General features: G+C 37.4%; 1 protein-coding gene and 1 long non-coding RNA gene across 2 annotated transcripts in view; one reads left to right on the top strand and one right to left on the bottom strand.

Annotated features, from left to right (window-relative positions):
• LOC140738650 (uncharacterized) overlaps positions 1-27,754 on the top strand; it is a 356,993-nt gene that overhangs the window by 34,418 nt on the left and 294,821 nt on the right. The window lies entirely within an intron of this gene.
• LOC140738909 (apomucin-like) overlaps positions 7,538-27,754 on the bottom strand; it is a 30,031-nt gene continuing 9,814 nt past the window's right edge. The window contains exons 6-9 of the mRNA XM_073066924.1: positions 26,147-26,248; positions 15,088-15,139; positions 10,500-10,608; positions 7,538-7,882 (exon numbers count right to left, since the gene is read on the bottom strand). Of these exons, the coding sequence (XP_072923025.1) occupies positions 7,720-7,882; positions 10,500-10,608; positions 15,088-15,139; positions 26,147-26,248 (426 nt within the window). The 3' untranslated portion in view covers positions 7,538-7,719. The remainder of the gene's footprint in view (positions 7,883-10,499; positions 10,609-15,087; positions 15,140-26,146; positions 26,249-27,754) is intronic.

Here is a 27,754-nt window from a genome sequence, read left to right as displayed (position 1 = left end):
TGATACGGTTCACATGTATTTCTTATATACGGTTAAAGCTCTCTTTTTTCTACCGGGCTTATTCTGATTTTATATTTTTATATATTATTAATCGATTAGTGTTGAAAATGACCTATTAGGGTTATTTTTTTTTTCTTTTTTTAATCGATATACGCTCTTTCTTTTACATTTTTAGCATTTGAATATTAAGATTTGGAAAAAATAAAATGGCGTTTCTTCTTCCCGACAGACTCCAGTGTTTGTAGCGTCATAACTGTTTTGATCTGTTTGAAAGTGTTAAACTTTCATTTATTGTTTTAATTTTTTTTAACCCTTTTGTTTATATACATTTATAACATTAATTTTATATTTTAATTTTTGCTATATCAACCCTTTTTTTATAATGTGGGTTGTTTGTATTTTTTTTAACTTTGTTACGTTTGAGTTGCCGTCTTGAGACAAGGGGGTAATTTTAGTATTAGATCGCTCGCTTGCCTCTGTTTGGCTTTTTTCCTGGGGTCTTGAGGGTGGTGGGAGGGAGATTTTTCTTTTTTTTTCTCTTTTCTGCTTGCTTTTTGCTTAGTTTTATTTCATGGGCTTATATGAAACTACAAAAATGGCTGCGGTGCTGTGACTTCCGGCTTCCCTTTGAACTTACTTCCCCCTTCCGGGTTCATGAGTTCACTTTTCTTTCAAACCTATATGTTAACTGTAATATGTATTGTCAATATAGATAAGACTATTAACTTTGTTTCTTGGAATACTAATGGTTTAAATCATCCGATCAAACGGAAAAAAGTATTCAAAGTATTCCATAGAATGAATGCGAATGTTATTTTTGTACAAGAGACTCATGTAAGGAAGGTGGATAGTCAGAGGTTGTTTAGGTTTTGGAAGGGCCAACAGTATCACTCAAATTCGCAAGCCAAAGTGAGAGGTGTTTCTATTTTTATAGACTCATCAACTGCTTTTATACATCATGAAACAATTTCAGACCCGCAAGGTAGATTTTTGCTTATTACTGGTTTACTTTTTAATCAAAAAGTTGTTTTAGTTAATGTTTATGCTCCAAATACTGACTGTCCTGAATTTTTTAAATGCTTATTTACATCCTTTCCTAATCTGAATCAATACAGATTGATAATGGGCGGGGATTTTAATTGTTGTTTAAACCCTTTGATGGATAGATCCAAGCCCATTCAAACTTTTCCGAACAAATCGGCTTCTCTTATTAATTCTTTTATGATTGATTCAGCTATCTGTGAAATTTGGCGTTTTCTACACCCTAATGATAAAGAGTTCTCATACTTTTCCCATGTGCATCATAATTACTCAAGGATTGATTACTTTTTCATTGATCAGCATTTACTTACAGATGTTATGGATTGCAAATATGACTCTATTGCTATATCTGATCATGCACCTTTGAAGTTATCTATTAAGGTGACGGATTCATATATTAGTACTAAAAATTGGAGGTTTAATCCTGTTTTACTGCAGGACTCTGACTTTGTTAACTTTATTAAACAGCAAATTGATTTGTTTTTCTCAATAAATTCTACAGCAGACATCTCTAGTGGAATTCTGTGGGATATTTTTAAGGCATATATTCGTGGACAGATTATTTCATATTCTGCCGGAGTTAGGAAACGGACTAATTCTAAAATATCAACATTAGTTGATAAAATTAAGGCAATTGATAAGATTTACGCATTGACCCCTAGTAAAGAACTTTATAAAGAAAGGGTGGAACTTCAAATGGAGCATAGTTTATTATTAACCTCTTCGATTGAAAGTCAGTTAATTAAATTGAAAGCTCAATTTTATACATATGGAGATAAGTCTGGTAAATTACTAGCTAACCAATTGAAAATTGTTTCGGATAAGCGACAAATTACTAAGATTCGTAAACAAGATGGTACTCTGATGATTGATCATAAAGAGATAAATAAAGCCTTTCAAGATTTTTATAATTCTTTATATCAATCAGAATGTACTAAAGACTCTTCTATAATGAGTGAATTTTTAAGGAAATTGAATATTCCAAAAGTAACTGTTGAGGATAGTGTATTTTTGGACACACCTATTACGGAGTCTGAAATAGAAAAGGCTATTTTCTTAATGAACTCGGGTAAAGCTTCGGGCCCAGATGGTTTTTCTGCAGAATTTTTTAAATCCTTTTCTTCTATACTTTCTCCTTGGCTTTGTAAAATTTTTAAAGATGCATTAAGTATAGGTAAACTACCACAATCTTTTTATGAAGCTTCTATTTCCTTAATTCTTAAAAAAGATAAAGACCCCACTGAATGTGCATCTTATCGGCCTATATCTCTGCTGAATATGGATTTTAAGATTTTTAGTAAAATTTTGGCTATTAGATTAGAAAATATATTGCCTCGGATTATTTCTGAGGATCAGACTGGATTTATTAAAAATCGTTATTCATCTTTTAATATTAGAAAATTAATTAATATTGCTTATACTTCTTCATCTAAAATCCCAGAATGTGTCATTTCCTTAGATGCCGAAAAAGCATTTGATAGAGTCGAATGGTCATATTTATTTAATACTTTGCAACATTTTAACTTTAGTTCAAAATTTATATCATGGATTAAATTTATATATCAGAAACCTTTAGCTTCGGTTTTCACTAATAATCAAAGATCCCCTTTTTTTCAGTTATTTCGGGGTACAAGGCAAGGTTGTCCTTTAAGCCCTTTATTATTTGACATTGCTTTGGAACCCTTGGCTATAGCTATTCGTGAATCACCCAATATTTTAGGTATTACCCGTGGGGAGACGATGTATAAGGTATCATTATATGCGGATGATTTGTTATTATATATATCTGATCCTGAAAGATCTATTCCTGCTATTTCTTCTTTGCTTGCTCAATTTAGTAACTTTTCTGGATATAAATTGAATTTTAATAAGAGTGAACTTTTTCCATTAAATATGCACACTTCAATTTATAATCGGGTACCATATAGAATTGTCACAGACTATTTTACTTATTTAGGTATTAAAATTACTAAAAAACATAAAGATTTATTTAAAACTAATTTTTTGCCTTTAATAGATCAAATTAAGCAACTTGCTAATAGGTGGTCTCCACTATCTTTGTCTTTGGTAGGTAGAATTAATGCCATTAAGATGATGATACTACCTAAATTTCTATATCTATTTCAAACATTACCAATTTTTATTCCTAAATCTTTCTTTGATATAGTTGATTCTAAAATATCTTCGTATTTGTGGCAGAACAAAAATCCTAGGTTAGCTAAAAAATATTTACAGAAGCCTAAGAAGGAGGGCGGCTTGGCTCTACCAAATTTAAGATTTTACTATTGGGCAGTTAATATACGGTATTTGATATTTTGGATACAAGAATTGACTACAGTTGCTGGCCCACAATGGGTAAATTTGGAATGTAAATCTGTGCAAGATTTCTCATTGATTTCAATCTTAGGATCTTCACTTCCCTTTTCGTTATTTAAAATGAATAAACAGATAACTAATCCTATAGTCAAGTATACATTACGAATCTGGTTTCAATTTCGTAAATTTTTTGGTTTGAATAAGTTTATACTGTCAAGTCCTATAACATCTACGGTAATTACTTTTTTCGACCATCTTCCATAGATCAAGCCTTTTTTTTATGGAAAACAAAAGGTATAACATGTTTTCGTGATCTGTTTTTGGATGATAACATTATGTCCTTCGAACAGTTATCTAATAAATATAATTTATCTAAAACTCATTTTTTTAGATATCTACAAGTTAGAAATTTTTTATATAATGAACTAAAGTCTTTTTCGAAAGAATGTCCATTGGACATTACAGAAAGAATTTTAGCTCTTAATCCTTGTCAAAAGGGCTTAGTTGCTATCATTTATAATATGATTATGAATCTACAACCAGATATATCAGAAAAAATTAAGAAGGAATGGCAGGAAGAACTGCATTGCCCTATATCTATTGAGCAATGGGAAAAAATTTTATTATTGGTAAACTCATCCTCTATCTGTGCTAAACATGCTCTAATACAATTTAAGGTTGTACATAGAGCTCACATGTCTAAAGATAAACTTGCTCGATTTTATTCGTATGTTAATCCAACCTGTGATAGATGTCATTCTGATATAGCTTCGTTGACTCATATGTTTTGGTCTTGTCCTTGTTTACAAAACTATTGGAAAGATATTTTTAATATTATTTCAAGAGTTTTAAATATTAATCTCCAACCACATCCTTTTACTGCAATTTTTGGCCTACCAATGATAGATAATAAGTGTTTATCCGCTTCATCCCAACGAATGATTGCATTTGTTACACTAATGGCTAGAAGATCCATTTTACTGAATTGGAAAGAAACTAACCCTCCAACTGTATTTCAGTGGTTTTCCCAAACTATTTCCTGTTTAAGTTTAGAAAAAATTAGAAGTGTGGTTTTTGATTCTTCAGTTAAATTTGAGGAAACTTGGAGACCATTTATTCAGCATTTTCATATGAATTAAACGGTCTGATCCTGAACCTTATTGCCACTATCCTGAATTGTGTGGATGGAGGTTGGGAGTCATAGGCACTACTGTATATATATAACATTATGCGATTGCCCATGTTGGTTAGTTTTTTTTTATTTAGTTGTTGTTGTTTTCTTTTGGGGTTTTTTTTTTTCTCTTAAATCATTTATATTATAATATGAGTTTGAGAGATTCTGTGTATTGATCAATATATATTTGAATGTCAATTAATCTATTATGTACTCTCAAATGTCTTGTAATAATATTTTTCTTCTGTTTTTTTAAAAATTAATAAAAAGATTTGAAAAGAAAAGAAAGAAAAAGGAAATTATTGGCCAGTTAGCCTGACTTCAGTGGTTCAAAGTAAATTTTATTATCACAGTACATATATGTTGTAATGTGAGTATTATTAAAAGTAAGTTAATACTAATCAGGAAGCTGTTGGTAACAAGAAGTGGGTTCCGGGGTTGGCAGGGTTTTTACTTCCGCTCTTTTTACTCCCGGTATGCATTGTATATAGTTCCATCACCTATGTCGCACGAGGTTCCTGGAAGCCTCTGTATTGTAAATATCATTTGCCGTCCCAGATAAAGACATTCTTTTGGCCATAAAATTGTCGAGTAGTCTTTTGTAAAGTAGAAGTTACCACAATATATGTCACCATATACAATCCTGAGATTCATTTTCTTGTGGCTATACTCAGCCAATCTATAGGATAGTAACTATAACAGGATTATTGAAAGTTCAACCGGAGTGCAGAAGACAACAAACTGTGCAAATGTAGATATAAATAAATAGCTATAAATGACAAGAATGTGATGTAATGAGATAAAGAGATCTTGACAGTGAGAACATTGGTTGTGGGAACATTTCAGTGATGAGGCAAGTGAAGTTGAGTGTAGATATCTCCTTTTATTCAAGAGTCTGATGGTTGAGGGGTAGTAACGGTTCTAGAACCTGGCAGTGTGAGTCCTGAGGCTCTTGTACCTTCTACCTGATGGTAGCAGTGAGAAGAGAGCATGGCCTAGGTGGTGCAGATCTCTGATGATCAATGCTGCCTTCCTACAACGTAGAGGAAGCTGCACCAGGAGCACCGGATGCAGTAGATGATCTTAACAGTCTTGCAGGTGAAGTGTTGTTTCACTTGGAAGAATTGTTTTGGGCTATGAATGGTGCAGAGGAAGGAGGTATTCCTTCCTGCACTTGTCCTGCTTCCAAGGTAAATATGAGGAGGGAAATCAATGGCGAGGGACAAGTGGGTAAGCGAGTCACACTATCCCTGTGGAAAACAGAGATGGGGGCCAGGAAAGATGTGTTTCATGGTAGGATCGCGTTGAAGGTAATACAAGTTACAGAGAATAATATGTTAAATGCAGAGGTTCATGTGTTGATGGATAAGGTCAAAGGGAACTCCGTCCTTGTTATGGTGGCAGGAGGATGGAGTGAGGGTCAATTTCTGAGAAATAGAGGAGAATTGGGTGAGGGCAGCAGTGATGGTAGAGAAAAGGAAATCATGTGGTAGAAGAAGAAGGCTACCTCAGATGTCTTGGAATGCAAAGCCTCACCCTGAGGACAGAAGCAGTGTACTTTGAAATTCACACGAAAAGGAAGGCTTTAGATACAAGAAGATTATTTTTTTTCAGTCTCACAGGAATCTGTGGTAGTGACCTTTATAGAGGCGAACAAATAAGTAGGTAAGTCACACTTTTTTTTCTAAGAGAGTAGGAGAGTTTAAACTTGAGGGCATAAGTTTAAGGTGAGAGGGGGAAGATTTAAATGGAATGTGTGGACAAGCCTTTCACAGAAAGTGGTAGGTTTTGGAAAGAGCTGCTAGAGGATATGCAAGAGGCAGATATAATAACAATGTTTAAAAGACATTTGTATGTGTACATTAACAGAGGGATATTGGCGAAATGCAGTGAAATAAGAAGGTACCTTGGTCAACATGACTAGTTAGACTGTTTCCATTGTTGTATAACTATTAATCTATGAATAGTAATCAAAGTAAGTATCTTATCCACCTACTGGGAAGGTTATACAGAGTCAGAATGTGAAGTGTAATTCCAAGGTTGGGTGAAGCTTCTTCCCACTTTTTATTCATTCACTGTATTTGCATCAGATAACTTGGTCCCTTTCCCATATTTGGCTATCTCACTAGCCCTAAATCAACTCAAGGCACAAGAGTGAAGATAGCAGCAATATCCAGCATGTCCTACCTATACTGCCCACATCTGGATTGTAAGTAATCACGCAGCTTCTGACTCATGCTGGGCTGCACTTATGATGGCCTTGCAGAGTGTCATGGCCCAACCATATACAGAACCTTCCTTTTGAAATGATGTTTGTTGACAAGGACTACAGTGTCATTCTCAATACATTGGGAATTGCCTCTCTGCAGCTCAGACTTCTTCCTTTGCTAGCATGTGTTACAGCTGTGTGGCTAGCAAGGAGAATGCTGGTTTGTTTCTCTGACTGTTAGAATGGCAAATGTTGGGATCAGAGCTAAGGAGATCCCAGGAAATGAGCAGCTTCAGTTTCATTGCTCGTTTCGGCATGTAAATCATCCTTGGCTCATCTTGAGTGTTTTATTAGTGGGGGGCGGGGAGAGTGGTGATGAGGTCCAATTTGGAATTTGTGCCAAATGCAATTAAGTTCTTCATGCACAGAAAATGTATTCAAATCAATGTTCTGTTGGTGCTATGTATTTATTAATTATTGACCCATCACAATTCTCTTTGTAATATAATGTTATAAGTTTTGCGGAAGCATTAAAATGTTTACTTCTAACATCAGTGCCGTAGTGTTCCATAACTGTATCTATTGGTGAGTATTTTAAATCCATACTATTTGTAACAGGAGTTGAATTATCTTGGGTCAATCAAAGCATGTCATACGCAACATTTGTAATGTACATGAATAGTTAGCTAACATAAATATTTTAAGTGAACCACAAGCTTCATCCACAAATGGATTTATAATGATATGAAAGCCACAGAATTTTTGACACAGACAGACTCTTCAAAAGCATGACAACAGAGCATTATTTATTTTGTTTGAAATTAGATTTTCAGTCAGCATGAATGAGCATATGATTAAAATTAAGTTTCTAACTTTACTCTAAAAGCAATCTTATTTTTCTTATTAATCTTATTTTAAAACATTTTATTTTTCCCAAATCATAGAAATGATATGTAATTAAATCTACTCTTTGACTTCATTACTTTTCAGCTTCACATTCTTTGCACTCACATGATTTAATGTAAATATATTTGAAAACACCCAGTTGATCATTACAATCAAGCTGTATTTCTCTCTCTTCAAAATCTTCTTCTTGACAGCATTTACACATGTGTTTAATACTTCCTGTCTTGATGTCATATCTAGAAAATGACAAATACAGATTAAAGGGAAACTGTAAAATTTAGATTATTTTCTCTATATCATGTAAATTTAGAGTTTTAAGTAACATGCTTTCATATTTTACTTTTACCTTGGTAATTACATAATTATATTGAGTAAAATATAATTTCAAAAATTGATAAGTTGTAAGTCAGAGAATTTTCCTATTGGGATCACCAGAAGTGAAGTAGTAAAACCTCAATGATGCTGTCATTAAATCTTGGAACATCAGAGTTCAATTCTGGCATCATCTACAAGGTGTTTGTAAGTCCTCCCTGTGTCCGCATGGGTTTTTTCCAGGTGCTCCACTTTCCTCACACATTCCAAAGACATACCGGTTAGTAGGCTAATTGATCACTGTAAATTGTCCCATGATTAGGCTGGTGTTAAATCAAGGTTTGCTGGGTGGCATGGCTGGAAGGACCTATTAAACGCTGTATCTCAATAATAAATATATAAAATTTAAAAACACATCTTCACCTCTAGACATCAATTTTTGTTTTTCAACACATTAAATTGTCCAGAATACTGCCAGATAACTAACTTGTTTTGACAAAATCCTTGTCATCCATGTGTTAGAACTGTTAAACAGTATGCATGAAATATGCATGATGATAAAGGGCACTGCCATCATAAGATGAATATGCTAAATAACTTCCTTTAAAAATTCTCTTTATAATTTTTAAACTTTTCCCTTTTTGTTTCTGTGACGTGTTGAATCAATTGTCACTCATTAATCTCCTCTCACTGACACAGATAGGTTTTCCAATGGGAATAATTCCACTACTCTAATGTACTTGGTAGAGAAGGGATGAAAGCTAGGCAGGTCCAGGTTTAAGAAGTAGATTACCCCATGGAATCATTAATGGAAAAAGAAGTAACACATACCAGTCTAAATAAGGACAAATTATTTTGTTCATCTTAGTTGTTGATATGTCATCCAATTTTATCAGTGACTTTTGTTCCTCACAATTAAACAATGCAAAAATTTGAAGGTACTATCTGAGGACTCATTAATAGGCAATGTATGCAACCTATTACGTAAGCTAGCACAGTTTTATCTCATCCAGAGTATTTCATGGGCTCTTATCTATTGAATAAGCAGAAGTAAGCAAGTCTGTTTAATGAATTTTTAAAAATCAGATAATCTGGGTGGATTGAAAGTTGAATGGTACATGGAAACATTCAGTTAATAGATTATCTACAAATATTTAATAAAGTAATATTAGAAGTGAGATGTAATTTTACCATTGTACAAAACATTAGGCTGCACTTGGACTATCATGTGCAATTCTGGTCATACTGTAGGAAGGACATAAAGTAAAATGGAAAAGGTACAGGAAAAATTCACATGAATATTAATTAAATTGGAGGTGCTTAAGTTATCAGGAAGATTGGGTAGGCTTAGTCTGTCTTTCCCATTGTGAAAGAGGCTAAAATGTGCCAGATCCAGATGTATAAAATTATGAGAGATATAGATAACATTAATTCCTAGTGTCTGTTTCTCATGTAAGGATGTTGAAAGCTCAATAGCAAAGGTTTAAGGGTAGAGGAAGGAGGTGTAAATGAGACCCAAGGCTACATTTTATTTAAGAGATATAGCACAGTAGCAGGCCCTTCTAGCATAGTGAGCCCATGCCACCCATGTGACCAATTAACCTACTAACCCTTACATCTTTGGAATGTGGGAGGAAACCGGAGCACCTGGAGGAAACTCGTATGGTCATGGGAGAATGTACAAACTCCTTACGGACAGTGGCAGGAATTAAACCCAGGTTGCTGGCGCTGTAAAGCATTATGGTATTTGCTTTGGCATCTGGAATTAGCTGCCAGAGGAAGTGGTGGAGTCAGGAACAGTAACAATATTTAAGGAACTTTTTTTTAGGTACTTGAATGAGCAGAGCCTGGTGGGGGTGGCAAGAAGTGGGAAGATATGGATTTAATGTAGGCAAGTGGGATAGCATAGAATGATATGCTGGTTGGCATTGAGTGGGCCAAAAGGTTTGTTTCAATACCATACAAATCAATTATTCAGTATAGAGACTGGCATTTCTACTGCTACCTTGATTTTGGAACAATTTGCCAAGAATTTACCTGTACATCAGCAACATGTATTCAGGAAATTTGTTGAGGAAAATCATCTGAATAAAACCTTTCTACTTTATTGGACGTCTTCCAACAATCACAAGAGAAACAGAACTCAGAAAATAGCATGTTATTGGTGTTTCCCTTTTTTTTGCAGGAGGAATTGGAACAGGAGACGAGGTAAGAAAAGACAGTGTCTGTTGTTAAAACAAAAGGCAGGTGCATTGCACCTGCACCAACACTGCAATCTCTCACCAGGTAACTGGCTCCATTGATGGTGTGTGTTGAGTTGCAAACATCTGCATCTGTTCTGTGCTTGAGTGCTATTTGTTCAGACAAGTTATAAGAATTTAATTTCTGCTTTAACCCTTTCATCAAAACATGTCAGATTTCACCGAGTGTCTGCATATCTAGATATAAACATATTTACTTAATATAAGGGCTTAGTTATAGATTTATTCCATTACTCTATAGTGTTGTTTAAATTAGAAAATTAAAGAAAAATAAACTTACTCAGCTAATCCTGGGCAATATCCTTGGCATTTTGTAAGTTCAATATCAACTTGTTTACATGCATCAATTTCAACTGTTTTGTTATAAGCGATAGGCTTGCATGATTTTCCTGTGAAAGAATAATAAAATAATTATTGCAGCAGGTTAAGAATTAAACAGAAAAACGTGTACAGGTATTCTCTTTTCTATCCATGAGTGGGGCCTTTTGGAACTTGTCGGCAAGCTTGAGATAAAAACAAAAAAATGAAATTAGGTTGAAGCAATGTGTGAGTGGACAGGCTTTGGCTTTATTTTTTGTTTACTAGGCCCAGCCAGAGTAGTGAGAATTGATTCAGGGCCAGTGGTGTGTTCTTCATGTCAGATACAGGGGTTCTCCCTGATAGCTACATCTGTGTGAAGTGCATCGAGCTGTAGCTGGATAACCTTTGGTTCATATGGGAGAATGAGGAGGTGATGGATGAGAGCCACAGGGAGGTAATCACTCCTAAATTGGAGGAAGTGGGTAGCCGGATGACTGTCATGAGAGGGAAAGTGAATGGGCAGACAGCGAGTGCAGAATATGCCTATGGCTGTTCCCCTCACTATACCACTTTGATTACTGTTTTGGGGTGGGGGGAGAGAGAGATGCATACTAGGGGGAAACCTGTAGTGACCAGATCTGTGGCACAGAGTCTGGCTCTGTGGCTCAGAAAGGAAGGAGGTAGAAGAGGAGAACAGTAGTGATAACGGATTCAATAGTTAGGAGATTCTGTAGACGTGAAAGAGACTCCTAGATGGTATGTTGCTTCCCAGATGCCAGAGTCAGGGATATCTCAGATCAGATCCACAACATACTGAGCGGTGGGGGGGGGGGGGTGCAGTGGTGAGCAGTCTGAAGTTGTGGTACACATTAGTACCAATAACACAGGTAAGAAAAGAGATGAGGTTCAAGAGAAAATATAGTGAGCAAGGTAGGAAGCTGAAAAGCAGGACCTGAAGGGTAATGATCTCTGGTTGCTGCCTGTGCCACATGCCAGTGAGGGTAAGAATAGGATGAAATGGCAAATGAATGATGGGCTGAGGAATTGGTGCAGAATTTCAAATTTGTGGCTCATTGGGATCTCTTCTGGGGGAGATATGATCTCCACAAAAAGGATGGGTTACATCTGAACTTGAGGGGGAGCAAATATCCTTGCAGGCAAATTTACTAGAGTTGTTGGGAGAGTTTTAAACTAGTTTGGCAGGGGAATAGTTACCCAAGTGATAGGTCAGAGGATGTTGCAGTTGATGTACAGGTAGATACAGCACGTAGAGAGACTGAGGAAGGATAAGGCAAATTTGTGGTTAGTGGGATGGGTTGAATATAAGAAGTGTAAGGAACAAGGGTGATGATCTTAGAGCATGGGTCAGTACTTGGAACTTCGACATGTGGCTGCTATGGAGAATTATCTTGGGCAGGAATGGCTGCTGGATGTTCCGGGGTTTAAATGTTTCAAAAGGGACAGGGAGGGAGGTGGAGTGAGTGGCACTGGTAATCAGAAATAGAAACAAGGCTGCAGAAAGGGAGGATATCAAGAAGGGATTGTCTACTGAGTCAGAAACAAGAAGGGAGCATTCGCTCTATTGGGAGTATTCTATAGAATCCCAATAGCAACAGAGACGCTGAAGAACAAAAGAGGAAGCAGAATTTGGAAAGTTGCAAAAATAACAGGGTTGTTGTCACAGAGGCTTGAAACTTCCCCAATATAGTTTGGCACCTCCTTAGTGCAAAAGCTTTAGATGGGACTCAAGGTGTTTGGTATGTCCAGGAAGGATTCCTGATGCAATATGTGGATAGGCCAACTATCGGAGACATCATACTGGATTCCATGCTAGGCAATGAACCAGGTCAAGAGTCAGGGCTCTCAGTGGGTGAGCATTTGAGAGACAGTGACCACAACTCATGAATTTTATTATAGTCTTGCCGCAGGATAGGACCAGATGGTATTGTGGAAGTTTTTAATTGGGGGAAGGGGTTAATGGCAAGATTCTTAGCATTGTGTGGAGAAACATCCATGGTGTCCACATCCATGGATCCCTCAAAATTCCACACAAGTTGATAGTGTATTTAAGAAGGCATATGATGTGTTGGCCTTTATTATTTGGAGGATTGAGTTCAAGAGGTGTGAGGAGATGTCAAGGGTAAGTTTTTTACTCAGAGAGTAGTGAGTATGTGGAATGGGCTGCCGGCAACGGTGGTGGAGGCAGATATGATAGGGTCTTTTAAGAGGCTTTTAGATTAGGTACATGGAGCTTAGTAAAATAGAGGGCTATAGGTAAGCCTAGTAATTTCTAAGATAGGGACATGTTTGGCACAACTTTGTGGGCCGAAGGGCCTGTATTGTGCTGTAGGTTTTCTATGTTTCTATGTATCTCCATAAAACCCTGGTTTGACCTCACTTGGAATATTGTGTTCAATTTTGGTTACCTCATTAAAGAAAGGCTGTGGAAACTTTAGAGAGGGTGAAAAGGAAATTTACCAGGAAGCTGCCTGCATTGGAAAACATGCCTTATGAAGATAGGTTGAGTGAGCTAGGGTGTTTCTGTCTGGAGTGGAGGAGGATGAAGGGTGACAGTAGAAATGTACAAGATGATGCTGAGGTATAGATCGAGTGGATAGCCAGAGACCTTTCCCCTGTGGCAGAAATGGCCAAGATGAAGAGGCATAATATTAAGGTAATTAGAGTAAAGTGTAGGGATCATGTCAGAGGCAAGATTTTTACACAGAGATCGTTAGGTGCGTAGAACACCATGTCGGGGTGATGGTAGAGGCAGATACTTTAAGGACTTTTATGAGACTCATGAATAGGTATATGGATGATAGAAAAGTGGAGAGCTATGTAAGAGGAAAGGGAATAGATTGATCTTAGATTGACATGGGCCGAAGGGTTTGTACTGGGCTGTAATGTCCTGAATACCCTTGTGTCATAAAGTAGTACAAATATCTAGACTTGCCTTATCTCAATCTCTCAACTGTTAACAGTGATACACAACTAATTATACATTTTGTATGAAGGTTTAAAAACATGTGTGGCAGAATGACAATAAACTACAATTAAGCAGCTGAATGTTGGTACTTCCAGAGTAGAATAGTATTCAACGAGGGTGAAAATTATCAGAGTAATTCTGAATTTATACTTAATGATCTGAAAATTAGGTAGCAATATATCAAAGTGCTGAAGAATGGTTATTGTTATTATTATTGTCATTATGGAATAAAAGGAAGAGTGGTCAGAGGTGATCCTGGACAAGCTGTTCAAAGTAACACCTTTAGCAGTATTTTCAGTGCTTTAGGCCATGGCAACCAATCAATTGTTCTTGCAAGAATTTGCCAGTGAGGTCATATAAGTAATCTGTGAATGTTTGGGGAAGGTTGCAATGCCTACAAATTGATTGTTGACAAATACACATTGAACGTTTTATCTGCAGCAAAATCATGGAGATGCAAGGAAAGCTCTGCTTTTTGTGGAAAGTGTACAAAGTAAACCATGAGACTACAGAGGGCCGAGGAACAGTCTTACAAAAAATGCATTTGAAGCCTTTCAGTGGTGTGGTTTTGGAGAAGGCTATTAGCTCAACATTCAAGATGGTTTAATGTCATTTTGCTTACAGAAGTATAAAAAGAACAAAATAATTGCTACTCTGGATCCAGTGCCGCACAAAAATACACAAAAGATAAAGAACATAATAATAATAAAAACACTAACTGATGACTGTTCTGCAAGTAAATTGGCACCTTTTTCTCTAAGAAATTGAAAATCAGATTGGAAGTAATATCTGAAAATTGTTTGATGTTTGCATGACTTGGTGGAATTTTACACTGAAATATGTTTCTTGCAATGATGGAAAGTCAGGTGTAGGCACAAAGATAATGAAGTGGGTACAATACTACTGTACCCATAGTTAAAGCTGTATCCAAAATGACCTCACTCTTTTTCAATGTTTTGATATTGGATCTTAGAGCACTTATGATTATACAGATTAGTTTTTTTAATATATATGAATATCATTAGCAGCTCAGCCAATGCAATTTAAAGCACGATTTAGCTCAGATCTCTATTTCACCCAAAGCTTAGGCAAGGGGGCCACCCCCAACCTCTGAACACCCATTGCTCTAAATGTTCTTTCATTCACAAGACAATGTATCAATTATCAGAGATGATCCATTGGGTGAACCTTCTGTTGAGAATTATTAGGAACAAATACAGTTTTATTGTACTGTAGGTATATTGATGGTATTCTAATTTATTCTATATTTCATTCAAATACACAAATTGTTACTCAGTTCAACAGCAGTTTGTCTTTTATAACTATTTTCATAAAACTTCAGCTAACTGGGGCAGCCATTTAATTGGGCTAAAATGCACTGGGTTTGATGTGTCCCAATTAACCAGAATCCACTGTATTAAGAAAAATCTTTTGTAGCATGCTTGCAGCAGGAATACCCAACTCTGCCACAAACTAACACACATTCACAATTGGGGATAATTGAGCACGTTCCCTTCTTTGAGTAATGCACCTTTAATGAATAACAAACAATTAATTGTACACTATACTCATACATACTTACCTAGCGTAGGACAGGAATAGCAGCAATGATGTTTATCCCAGATCTTCTCAGACTAATAAAAAGAAAACAACATACTCAGGAAAACATTATTGTCTCCTTTTTTTTATTTTCTCTTTACCAAATCTTTATTATTTCCATTATATTGAATGAACTGCTTAACAGAGGGCACCAAAAGCCATCCTCTAACTAACATGATAGAGTCAGATTTATAGAACACTACAGCATAGACACAGGCCCTTCAGCCCATCTAGTCTACGCCAAACCATTAATCTGCCTAGACCAATCGACCTACACCTGGACTGTAGTTGGCCATTCCACTCCCAACCATGTATCTATCCAAATTTCTCTTAAGTGCTGAAATCATCCCGGCATCTACCACTTTGTCTGACAGCTCATTCCACATTCGCACCACCCTACTTATCTACTCTTCAACCCCCTGCTAAACATTTGTATGCCTAGAGTATACGCCCACCAAAGTGATCACCCCTTTATATTTCTAAGCTCGACTCAAATGATATCATTTGAAGTGTCACCTGAAATATTTCCACTCATTACTGAAGCAATGGTCTACTTAACCAATATAGCATTTGCACCTTGCTTTTTATTTTCTACTCCTTCAATTCTGAAGCTTCTGGAATATTGAGGTTCCAGTCTTGCATATCATCCAATAAAATCACTGATATACATAACAATATCATGCTCATGTGTCGATCATTGCTCAGAATTCATATGCTTTACCAGTCATGCTAGTTGCATTGAAATAGGTGCCTTCCAGTCTTTGTATTTGTTTGTATGTCCATGTCTGCTCTGCCTATTGATTTGACTGTTCCTCTTCATTTTACAATACCTTTTTGCCAATTATGCATTTACTTGATAGGCACAGGTACGAAAGAAAAGTGTAGGGCTACGTGGGAGAGAAGCATTAAAATGATCTTGGAGTAGGTTAAACAGTCAATGCAACATCATGGGCTGAAGGACCTGTACTATGTTGTACAGTTCTATGTTCCATCTACACTATGTTGTATTTTGCTGCTAAATTAGCTTAAGCCCTCTCCAGCTGCATGAGCAAACTTTCCTGCAAGGTTGTTGGACCAATTCTGTTTCAGGTGTAATCCTTCCTGTTTGTACTGGACCCACTTTCCTTAGAAAATGCCACAATTTACCAAAATCTAAAATCCTACCTACTACACCATTCCTTCAGTCGTTCATTCATCTGCCCTATCCTGCTTTTTCTATACTCATCTGCAAATGGCAAAGGAAGCAATCCAGAGATTATAACTTCCAAGGTCTTGCTCTAATCTATGACATAAATTTTCTGAGTTCATGTTAAAGGATGTTATCCCTCTATTAAACCTAGGTGGTTAATGTGGACTATATCCTCCAGCTGTTTACCTTCCTCTTTTAGAATATCCGACAGTAGCTCTGAGACATTCCTGACCCTGGCACCAGAGAGGAAACATACAATGTGAGTATCTTGTTTGCAGCCACAGAATTGTCTGCTTGCTCCTCTTACAAATGAATTCCCTATCACTACAGCTTTATTAGCCTTTTCCCCCATTTCTGTGCAACAGAACCAACCATAGTGGCACAGACATGGCTGCTCCTCCTTTCTGCTCAAAACCATCCCCTCCTTTGGAGTGTATTCAAAGTGGTAAATCTGAGATGGATTGGCCACAAGGGCTCCTGCACTACCTGCTTGCACCTACCATTCCACTGGGTGATCATCCATTACTTACCCTGCCTGTACAGCTAATAATTCTAGAATGACAAAACATGCCATCTGCATGTCTCCAGCATCAGATATCCATCTGTAACTTCATATATTACAATAAGCTCAATTTTTGGATTTATCGATTTCAAAAATATTCAAATTTTTTCATACATTTGTTCAAAATAAGCAGATAAAATGCTAGAGACAGAGACAAAATCTAAACTTGAATGCAAAATGCTGGTGTACAATAAGGTTAAAATGGAAACAATCGAAGATAAACAAGGCATAAATAAGAAAATGTCAATAGGACCATTAATGGGAAGTGTATTGAAAGGCGAAAAGCTAAAGTTAAATCATTTTATACTGTCCTTTTATAACCATGTAAAGCAAAAAATAATTAAAGAAATGCATGATTCCTCCGGTATGATGAAAGCATTATATACAGTATATTGAGCATTAAGACCTGAATAACTTTAAACAAATACTTCCCAGTTCTTAAGTTCTTTTAGAGAAAGATATGAAACAATTTTAAAATAATTGTTTCTGAAAAACAATTAAGGAAACACAGCATGATAAAATTTCAGACACGTGCTATTAATAATTTAATTATCAAAAGAAATCAGCAAGGAAACAGAAATTTGGGACACTGGAGTGAAAATAATCTTTGATTAATCATTTAATCAATAAAGATTATCAAGACTATTTTGTTTAATGTTAATTGTACTTGATCCAAGAATAAATTTGATTAATAAGCCTTTGTAAATAATCAGATTAATTAAGAGTAACAGTCCATAAATGCAAGCTAGACATAACAACAAATTTATACATAGAAATAATAGGAGCACCATGTACAAGAAAATTTAAAAGTTTTTAGATGTCTTTCAATGGGCTTGTTAAAAAAAGAAAATTAAGTTTACAAAAATAGAAATTAATTAAAATAAATGGTATACTCATTGGGGAGAGTGATGGAAAGACAGAGGGACCATTGTGTGTTAGGTCAGAGTGGTGAAGCAGGGCAATCAGAGAGGATTAATCTTAAAAAAAAATAAGGCGGACAAAAAGGAAGATCTCCTAGATTGGGGAAAGGATATCATGTATACCAAGTAAATATAAAGAAGTGATAAGAACTGCAGTAAAAATTTAGGGAAGAAAGCCTGGAATGGATATTAGGTGATGTTAGCAAAGATTTTTGGAGAAGAAAATGGTTGGTTCCTTTCACAATAGGTACTGACAATATTGTAACTGGAAGACTAAACTAAGGAAAAGTAAGTAATTACTTTAAACTGCTCTATTCAAATAACATTGAGTGTAAACTACACAAAGAAAACCTAAAAGAAATAGGGAAAATAACTAGCTAGATTCAATTTGTTTAATGAAATGATGCTGTTGAAAATAATGGGCATTCCTCTGTATATATCGAAGGATATAGACAAAGTAAAATAATAAATAATTTGCTATGTATTCTTTACGATCTAAAACATTTTCATTCTAACTGCTCCTTGAATTGTAAAGCTGTTGATAAAATTTTATCATCTTTGGGTACAATACATAAACTGGGAAATTACCGGCCTATTAGTCAAACTTGGGTTGTAAGGGTTTTATGGGAATCATTTTCCAGGGACAGAAAGATTGAGCTTTGGGGGGGGGGGGGGGGAGAGGAATGTGTTGCTGTGAAAATCTGTAAAAAGTAATTTCTAACAAACAAAAAAAGGTTCCTGAAGAGACAAATGCTGTGTTTTAGAGAGAACACCAATGAATATTATTTATGTGGATTTAAAAGCTATTTTACATGCTTCCATCTAGGAATCTGTTGGTAAATATAAAGGAGAAAATTGTCTTGAATAAAAAATTGTTCCATTGGGAAGACAAATAGGGCAAGAATGCTCAGAGTGTTAAGGTGCCATAAGACCATAAGATGTAGGAGGAGAAATATTACATTCAGCGTTTTGAGTCTGATTTGCTATTCTATCATGGATTAAGAGTCTTAGCTTTTCATTGTTTATAAACACCTTGTGTTAAATATAGAACAGTTTCATACCAGAGAAACTATCAGTTGTACACCAGTTTGCTAATTGTAAATTACAATGTTGCCATGGTAATTAATGCCAACATACAGTTGCAAAGGGTCACGAATAGATGAAGTGAGTAGCCATGGTGGAGTTCAATATGGGAAGGAGTGATGATATCACTTTGGACCCAGAAAAGCAGACACGGTTCTCCAGGTTAATAAATGCTGAAAGAACTCCATGGGTCAAACCAGCATCCGTAAGACCATAAGATATAGGAGTAGGATTAGGCCATTTGGTCCATTGAATCTGCTTTGCCATTTCATTATAGCTGATCCAATTTTCCTCTCAGCCCCGATCTCCTGCCTTCCCCCCGCGCCCCCCCCCCATATCCCTTCATGCCCTGACCAATCAATACTTTATCAATCCCTGCCTTAAATGTACATAAATACTTGGACTCCACAGCTGTTGTGGCAAAGAATTCCACCGATTCACCACATTCTGCTTGAAGAAATTTCTCCTCTTCTCCATTCTATAAGGACACCCCTCTATTCTGAGACTCTGTCCTTTGGTCTTAGACTCTCCTACCAGAGGAAACATCCTCTCCATAGGCACTCTATCCTAGAGCTTTCATCATTCGATAGGTTTCAATGAGGTCACCTCTCATTCTTCTGAATTCTAGTGAATACAGGCCTAGAGCCATCAAACACTCTTCACATGACAAGCCATTCAATCCTGAAATCATTTTTGTGAACATAGTTTAAACCCTCTCCAGTTTCACCACATCAATTCTAAGATAAGGGGCCCAAAACTGCTCACAATACTCCAACTTGGGCCTCACCAATGCTTTATAAAGTCTCAACATTACATCCTTACTCTTTTATGATAATCCTCTTGAACCTGCAAATTAACCTTCAGGGAATCCTGCACAAGGACTCCCAAGTCTGCTTGTGCCTCAGTTTTTGTGTATTTTCTCTCCATTTAGAAAATAATCTCTTCTACTAAAGTGCATGACCATATGCTTCCTGACACTGTATTCCATCTGCCAGTCGTTTGCCCATTCTCCTAACCTGTCGAAGTCCCTCTGTAGCCTCTCTACTTCCTCAAAATGACCTGTCCCTCCAGCTATCTTTATATTGTGTGCAAAATTTGTAATAAAGCCTGAATTCTGTCACCCAAATCATTGAAATATAATGTAAAAAGAATCAGTCCCAACATAGACCGCTGTGGAACGCCACTAGTCACCAGCAGTAAACCAGAAAAGGCTCTCTTTATTCCCACTCTGCCTCCTGCCAATCAACCACAGTGTTACCTATTCTAGAATCTTTCCTGTAATACTATGGGCTCTAGCTTGTTAAGCTGCCTCATGCGTGGCACCTTGTCAAAAGCTTTCTGAAAATACAAGTACACAGCATCAACCAATTTTCCTTGTCTATCCTGCCTGTTGTTTTTTCAAAGAATTCCAGTAGATTTGTCAGGCAAGATTCTCCCCTGAGGAGCTCCCTATGCTGACTACAAGTACTACACTAATTTGAAATGTCAACTTACACAGATCTGTTTGACCCACAGAGTTCTTCTAGTAACACATACAAAATGCTGGAGGAACTCAGCAGGCCAAGCAGCATCTATGGAAAAGAATATAGTTGACATTTTGGGCCGAGACCTTTCATCTGTTTTTCACTCTTGCCAGGTTCCATTATCTGCAGTCTTAATCTTAAGAGTTCTCTCTGTAGGTACTTGCTCTGAGGTTTGAATGAGCAAGGGGATTTAAAGGACCAAAAAGAGAAACAGCTTCAAGAAAGTGGTAAAAAAAAATTAAAGACAATGGAATGTTGATCTTCACATAAAGAACTTGAATACAATGAGTGTGAGTTGTGTTGGAGTTCTGGCAAGATTTTCCTTGGAACATCTCGTTCAGTTCTCCAGTCTCGATCTCAGGAAGGGGATAATAACCTTGATAGGGTGTGTACCAACTTATCAGAATGATTCAGATGGTAAAAAATGATTAAATATTAAGAATAGTTTACAAAGCCTAGCTTTACATTATCCTAGAAATTTAATATTAAAGATAAGATATAATTCAATCATGCAAATGATTTCAAGAATGGGTTTGAGTGACCCCTCACTGAACCTTGAAGAATAGTCTTAAAATTAGAGTTGATTTGCTCATGTAAAATTCCAGAAAGCATGCTATCATACAAAACAGAACAGAAGGTTTTGTTGGACTTAATCCAAAATGTTGGAACACCAAAGCTGAATATGGCATTTGATCAATAATATGACTAAATGTGCAAACAAGTTCATGGGGCTGAACAGATGACTTGTGAGTCTATGTTCCAATAGGTGGAATACACATTTAGATGTGTTGTGAATGGGTGAATTAGAAACATAAAACATAGAAATATAGAAAACCTACAGCACAATACAGGTCTTTCAGCCCACAAAGCTGTGCTGAACATGTCCTTACCTTAGAACTACCTAGGCTTACCCAGAGCCCTCTATTTTTCTAAGCGCCTCACACTTACCTGGGTTGAACCCCTTCTGCCACTTCTCAGCCCAGTTTTGCATCTTATCAATGTCCTGCTGTAACCTCTGACAGCCCTCCACACTATCCATAGCACTCCAACCTTTGTGTCATCAGCAAATTTACTAACTCATCCCTCCACTTCCTCATCCAGGTCATTTATAAAAATCACAAAGAGTAGAGGTCCCAGAACAGATCCCTGAGGCACACCACTAGTCACCGACCTCCATACAGAATATGACCCATCTACAACCACTCTTTGCCTTCTGTGGGCAAGCCAGTTCTGGATCCACAAAGCAATGTCCCCTTGGATCCCATGCCTCCTTAATTCTTAATAAGCCTTGCATGGAGTACCTTATCAAATGCCTTGCTAAAATCCATATATGCTACATCTAACTCTCCAAATCTCCGGAACCTCTCCCGTCCTCATTGATGATGCAAAGGTCATCGCCAGAGACTCAGCAATCTCCTCCCTCACTTCCCACAGCAGCGTGGTGTACATCCCATCTGGTCCCGGTGATTTATCCAACTTGATGCTTTCCAAAAGCTCCAGCACATCCTCTTCCTTAATATCTACATGCTCAAGCTTTTTAGTCCACTGCAAGTCATCCCTACAACTGCCAAGATCCTTTTCTGTAGTGAATTCTGAAGCAAAGTATTCATTAAGTACCTCTGCCATCTCCTCTGGTTCCATACACACTTTTCCACTGTCACACTTGATTGATCCTATTCTCTCATGTCTTATCCTCTTGCTCTTCACATACTTGTAGAATGCCTTGGGGTTTTCCTTAATCCTGTCCACCAAGGCCTTCTCATGGCCCCTTCTGGCTCTCCTAATTTCATTCTTAAGCTCCTTCCTGCTAGCCTTATAGTCTTCTATATCTCTGTCATTACCTAGTTTTCTGAACCTTTCGTAAGCTCTTCTTTTCTTCTTGACTAGATTTACAACAGCCTTTGTACACCACGGTTCCTGTACCCTATCATTCTTTCCCTGTCTCATTGGAACGTATCTACGCAGACCCCCACACAAAAAATCGCATAGGTCAGTAGATTCTAAAAGGACAATGAGTATAAGGGCACTTTATCTAAATGCCTGTAGTATTAGAAACAATGTTAGTGAACTTGTGGCACGGATCAGTACCAAGGCATATGATTTACTGGCCATTACAGAAACTTGGTTGCAAGGTGAAGATGACAGGTAATTAAATATCCAAGCGTATCAGGCAGACAGAGGACATCCTGGATCGACAACATTGAGAAGTGGACCAGCCTCATCACCAGAGATGCACGAGGTTTGACTGCCGACAGATTGCAGTGGAAGAAAGTGGTCGCCGAGGCTCTGGCAGAGTATGGCACATGATGATGACGATGATGGTCAGGTAATACAGAAAGGTAGGCAGGAAGGCAGAGGAGGTGGAGTGGCGCTCTTGATTAGGGATGAGAGCAGGGTGATTGTGAGAGACAATATAAGATCTATAGAGCAGAATGTTGAGTCCTTCTGGGTAGAGATTAAGAATAGCAAAGGGAAAAAATCACTGGTGGGTGATGTCTATAGGCCACCTAATAAAAATATTGCATTAGTAGAGGCAATTAACCAAGAAATAACTAAGGCTTGTAAGAACAGAACAGCAGTTGTCATGGGGGATTTTAACTTCCACATAGATTGGGTGAATCAGGTTGGTCAAGGAAGTCTTGAGGAGGACTTCATAGAAAGCATCTGTGATGGCTTTCTTGAGCGGCATGTTAGTGAACCTACAAGGGAAAATACTATCTTAGATGTAGTCCTGTGCACTAAGACAGGTAAGATTAACAATCTTCTCATGGCCTCTTCTGGCTCTCCTAATTTCATTCCTAAGCTCCTTCCTGCTAGCCTTATAGTCTTCTATATCTCTATTATTACCTAGTTTTCTGAACCTTTCGTAAGGGATCTTCTTGGAAAAAGTGATCATAGTATGATTGAATTTCGGATTCAGATGGAAGATGAAATAGTTAGATCTAAAACTAGTGTATTATGTTTGAACAAGGGAGACTGCAATGGGATGAGGGAGGAGTTGGCTAATGTGGATTGGGAGCACAGGCTATTTGATAGGACAGTTGAGGAACAGTGGAATACTTTCAAAGAGATTTCTCACAGTGCTCAACAAAAGTATATTCCAGTCAAAAGTAAGGACAGTAAGTCTGGGGACAGCCAGCCATGGATAACTAAGGAAATAAAGATAGTATCAAAGTAAAAGCTCGTGTACAAAGTCACAAAGAGTAGTTGGAGACTGGAGGATTGAGAAAACTTTTAAAAAGCAACAGAGAACAACTAAACAAGAAATAAGGGAAGATAGAGTATGAAAGTAAATTAGCACAAAATATAAAAACAGATAGCAAAAGTTTTTATAAATATATAAAGCAGAAGAGTGTGGCTAAAATCAACATAGGTCCGTTGGAAGACAATAAGGGGAAATTGATATTGGGTGATAAGGAAATGGCTGAGGCATTGAGCGACTATTTTGTGTCAGTCTTCATGGTGGAGGACACGTCTATTATGTCAAAGAAGGATGTTATGGACGAAATGGGAGGTGAGGACCTCGATTAAAATCACTGTCACTAAAGAGGTAGTGATGAGCAAACTAGAGGGCCTGAAGGTAGTATAAGTCCCCTGGTCCGGATGGGATGCATCCCAGGGTGCTGAAGCAATTGGCAGAGGTTATAGTAGATGCGTTGGTAATCATTTATCAAAACTCTCTAGACTCTGGGCAGGTCTCGGCGGATTGGAAGACCACTTTTTAAAAAAAGGATGTAGGCAAAAGATGGGCAACTATAGGCCAGTTAGCTTAACATCTGTAGTCAGGAAAATGCTTGAAGCTGTCATTAAGGAAGAAATAGCGAAACACTTAGAAAGGAGTGGTTCCATTAGACAGACACAGCATGGATTCAGAAAGATCAGGTCCTGTTTGACAAACTTACTGGAGTTCTTTGAGGATGTAATGAGTGCAGTGGATAGAGGGGAACAGGTGGATGTCATATACTTGGATTTCCAGAAGGTGTTCGATAAGGTGCCGCACAGAAGACTTATAAACAAGTAATGGATGCATGGAGTTGGAGGAAGAGTATTGGCATGGATAGTGGATTGGTTAACCAATAGAAGGCAGAGAGTTGGTATAAATGGGTGTTTCTCTGGTTGGCAGTCAGTGGTGAGTGGGGTGCCACAGGGGCTGGTGCTGGGTCCACAGCTGTTTACCATTTACATTAATGATCTGGAAGAGGGGACTGAGTGTAGCGAAGCAAAATTTGCTGATGACACTAAACTGAGTGGAAAAGCAAATTGTACAGAAGATGTGGAGAGTATGCAGAGGGATATAGATAGGTTAAGTGAATGGGCCAAGGTCTGGCAGATGGAATACTACATGGCTAAATGTGAGATCATCCACTTTGGAAGGAATAATAGAAGAGCAGATTATTATTTAAATAGTGAAAGATTGCAGCATGCTGTTGTGCAGAGGGACTTGGGAGTACTTGTGCATGAATCGCAAAAAGTTGGCTCGCAGTTACAACAGGTTATTAAGAAGGCAAACAGAATGTTGGCCTTCATTGCTAGAGGGATTGAATTCAAGATCAGGGAGGTCATGATGCAACTATACAGGGCACTGGTGAGGCTGCACCTGGAGTACTGTGTGTAGTTCTGTTCTCCATACTTAAGGAAGGATATACTGGCTTTGGAAGCAGTGCAGAGGAGGTTCACCAGGTTGATTCCATGGATGAAGGGGTTAACCTATGAGGAGAGATTGAGTCACCTGGGACTATACTCACGGGAGTTCAGAAGAATGAGAGGGAATCTTATAGAAACATACAAAATTTTGAAAGGGATAGATAAGATAGAAATAGAAAAGTTGTTTCCATTGGTAGGTGAGACTAGAACTAGGGGACATTGCCTCGTGATTCAGTGGAGAAGATTTAGGACGGAGATGAGGAGAAACTGTTTTTCCCAGAGAGTGGTGAATCTGTGGAATTCCCTGCCCAGGGAAGCAGTTAAGGCTTCTTCACTAAATATATTTAAGAAACAGTTAGATTTTTACTTAGTAAGGGAATTAAGGGTTATGGGGGAAAGGCAGGTAGATGGAGCTGAGTTTACGGACAGATCAGTCATGAACTTAATGAATGGCGGGGCAGGCTCGATGGGCCAGATGGCCTACTCCTGCTCCTATTTCTTATGTTCTTATTTAAATATCCCCTGAACATTTGCCACATTATCCAGGAAGCTGCTTTTTGAAGGAAGCATTGAATTGTAAGGACTATTAACACTAGAGATGGGCAGGATACAGATTTATTTGACAGAGACTTTAAAATTCCAAATGGGTAAGGAACCATCATTTAAAAGTATATCATAAAACGAGGTTTGGAAGAAGTTCTTCTGCAAAAACTCTAAAATGCTTTAACTCAGGAGATGTTTGAAGCAGAGATAATAATTGAAATGAATGTTGAAAATACAGAGAAATATATGTGATGTAGAAAGATTCAAGGACAGAAATTAACTTTCAGACTCCGGTATAAAGCCTGGATGACAAGAGCAGATCAAATGGCTCTTCTGTTCAGAAAAAATCATCTTTTTGTTTTAAAATACATAAATAATTACATTAAGAGGGATTTATGGATACAGAAGTAAATGTAACTGAACTGTATGGTAGCAGGATAAAATTATGGTGTCCAGTGGACAGAATCAATACCTCTAAGAAGTTATGTTTAATGATTTGTTTCATATATAATTCTTGATTTTACACCAAGTTGCCAACAACCTTGACTCAAATTCTGTTCCATCAATGCAGTACAAACCTCAGAACAGTTCTCTTTTTTGGTGCATGTTGTTTCATGAATCACTGGTATATTCTTTTGACAGGTGTAATAAATACAAGTGTTATTGGGATCTGGTCCCTCCTAGAGATGAAAAATAAAATTTTTGAAACGTCAGCATTTTAAATCAAAACACAATGTTGAACTTCACATTTGAGACGCAAAATAATGATCATACAGATGATGGGCTAGATTTTACAAAGTAGTTAGCTGTCCAGGCCTGTGGCAGATGGTGATGGAAACAGCATGAAGGAAAAAAACACTTTGTCCTGAACCTTGCCAATCTAATTGTGCAAATGCAGTTCATGACTATTGATAGAAATGCCTGCAATGCCATTAAACTTAGGGTACATGATGCACAAACACTGTGCTAAATGGGAATGATAGTGAAAAATAAAACATCTCAAAAATGGGCTCAAGGTGGTGTGAGGCATTAGTGGCAGCTGGACTTTATTCACCATAATCTATAGCCTCATTTCAGGCATATTTCTCAATGTATCAGTACTATCAAACCAGAAGTCCAACTCTTAATCATTGAGAAGTGTTGAAGAGGCAGTATCAACGTGAAACAGTTGCATTGGATATACATGGCGGGGTGGAGATACACTTCTACCGAGGGAGGTGTAAGATGCTCCTTCCCTCCTCTTGCCTTATTCTGTAGCAAGGAGTAGCACCTGCTTAGCCCCCTAAGCAGGGTCACTTAAAGCCATGGGAGCAGATGGTGGATGATCAGCTGTTGTATATCACAAGTCCTGGTCATGTGACCAGTGACTCCAGGCAGACAATCTTTGAAGAGTATTAATAATGGCTGGGATCACCCATCCTGTAAACACACTGCCCAGAAGAAGGCGATGGTAACCCACCATGACTGCCCACAGTTGTAGAAAGACCATGAACGCCCATGTCATACAACACAACATAAATGAATGATTCATGCAATGCAAGCAAAATATTATCTAATAACACAGAAATAAAGAATCCTACATGAAAGTAACTCATTCAGAGCTCTACAGTCCTGGCATGTCTCATCATGAATATGGTGAATAACAGTAACTGGATGCTAACGACAAGACTGATGCTGCATTTGAAATTAATTTCTTCTGAAAGTGCCATGTAAAAGATTCATCTCAGACTTTCCATTAAGTTCACATCATCACAGAGGTCAGACTTAAGTTAATTGAATTCAATTAACTTGACATCAAGAATCACATCACTAAGAGTGTTTTAAGTAGCAGACTACATGACCAGACAAAATCCTGTGGGACTAATTGTTTATTCCCTGGATGTGTCGGTACCCCTATCCAAGTTGTCCCTGTACAACACTTATATAGAATATAAAACAGAGCAACACAAGAACTGGCTCTTTGGCACACAGTGTCAAACTAAACTAAACCCATCTATCTACAGTGCCTATATTCTTCTATTCTCCATACATTCATGTGTCTCTCTAAAGGCCTCTGAAATGCCTCCACTATATTTATATTTGCCTCCACTACCAACCTTGATGATGCATTCCAGATGCATTACAATTTCTATGAAATAAGACTTCCTCTGCAGATCTATTGAACTTATCCCCTACACCTTAAATGC

This window comes from Hemitrygon akajei, chromosome 14 (genome assembly GCF_048418815.1).
Source record: "Hemitrygon akajei chromosome 14, sHemAka1.3, whole genome shotgun sequence".
In the NCBI taxonomy this organism is placed as follows: Eukaryota; Metazoa; Chordata; class Chondrichthyes; order Myliobatiformes; family Dasyatidae; genus Hemitrygon; species Hemitrygon akajei.
Note: the sequence above shows the minus strand (reverse complement) of the source record. Positions and strands in the feature narration are given on the sequence as shown.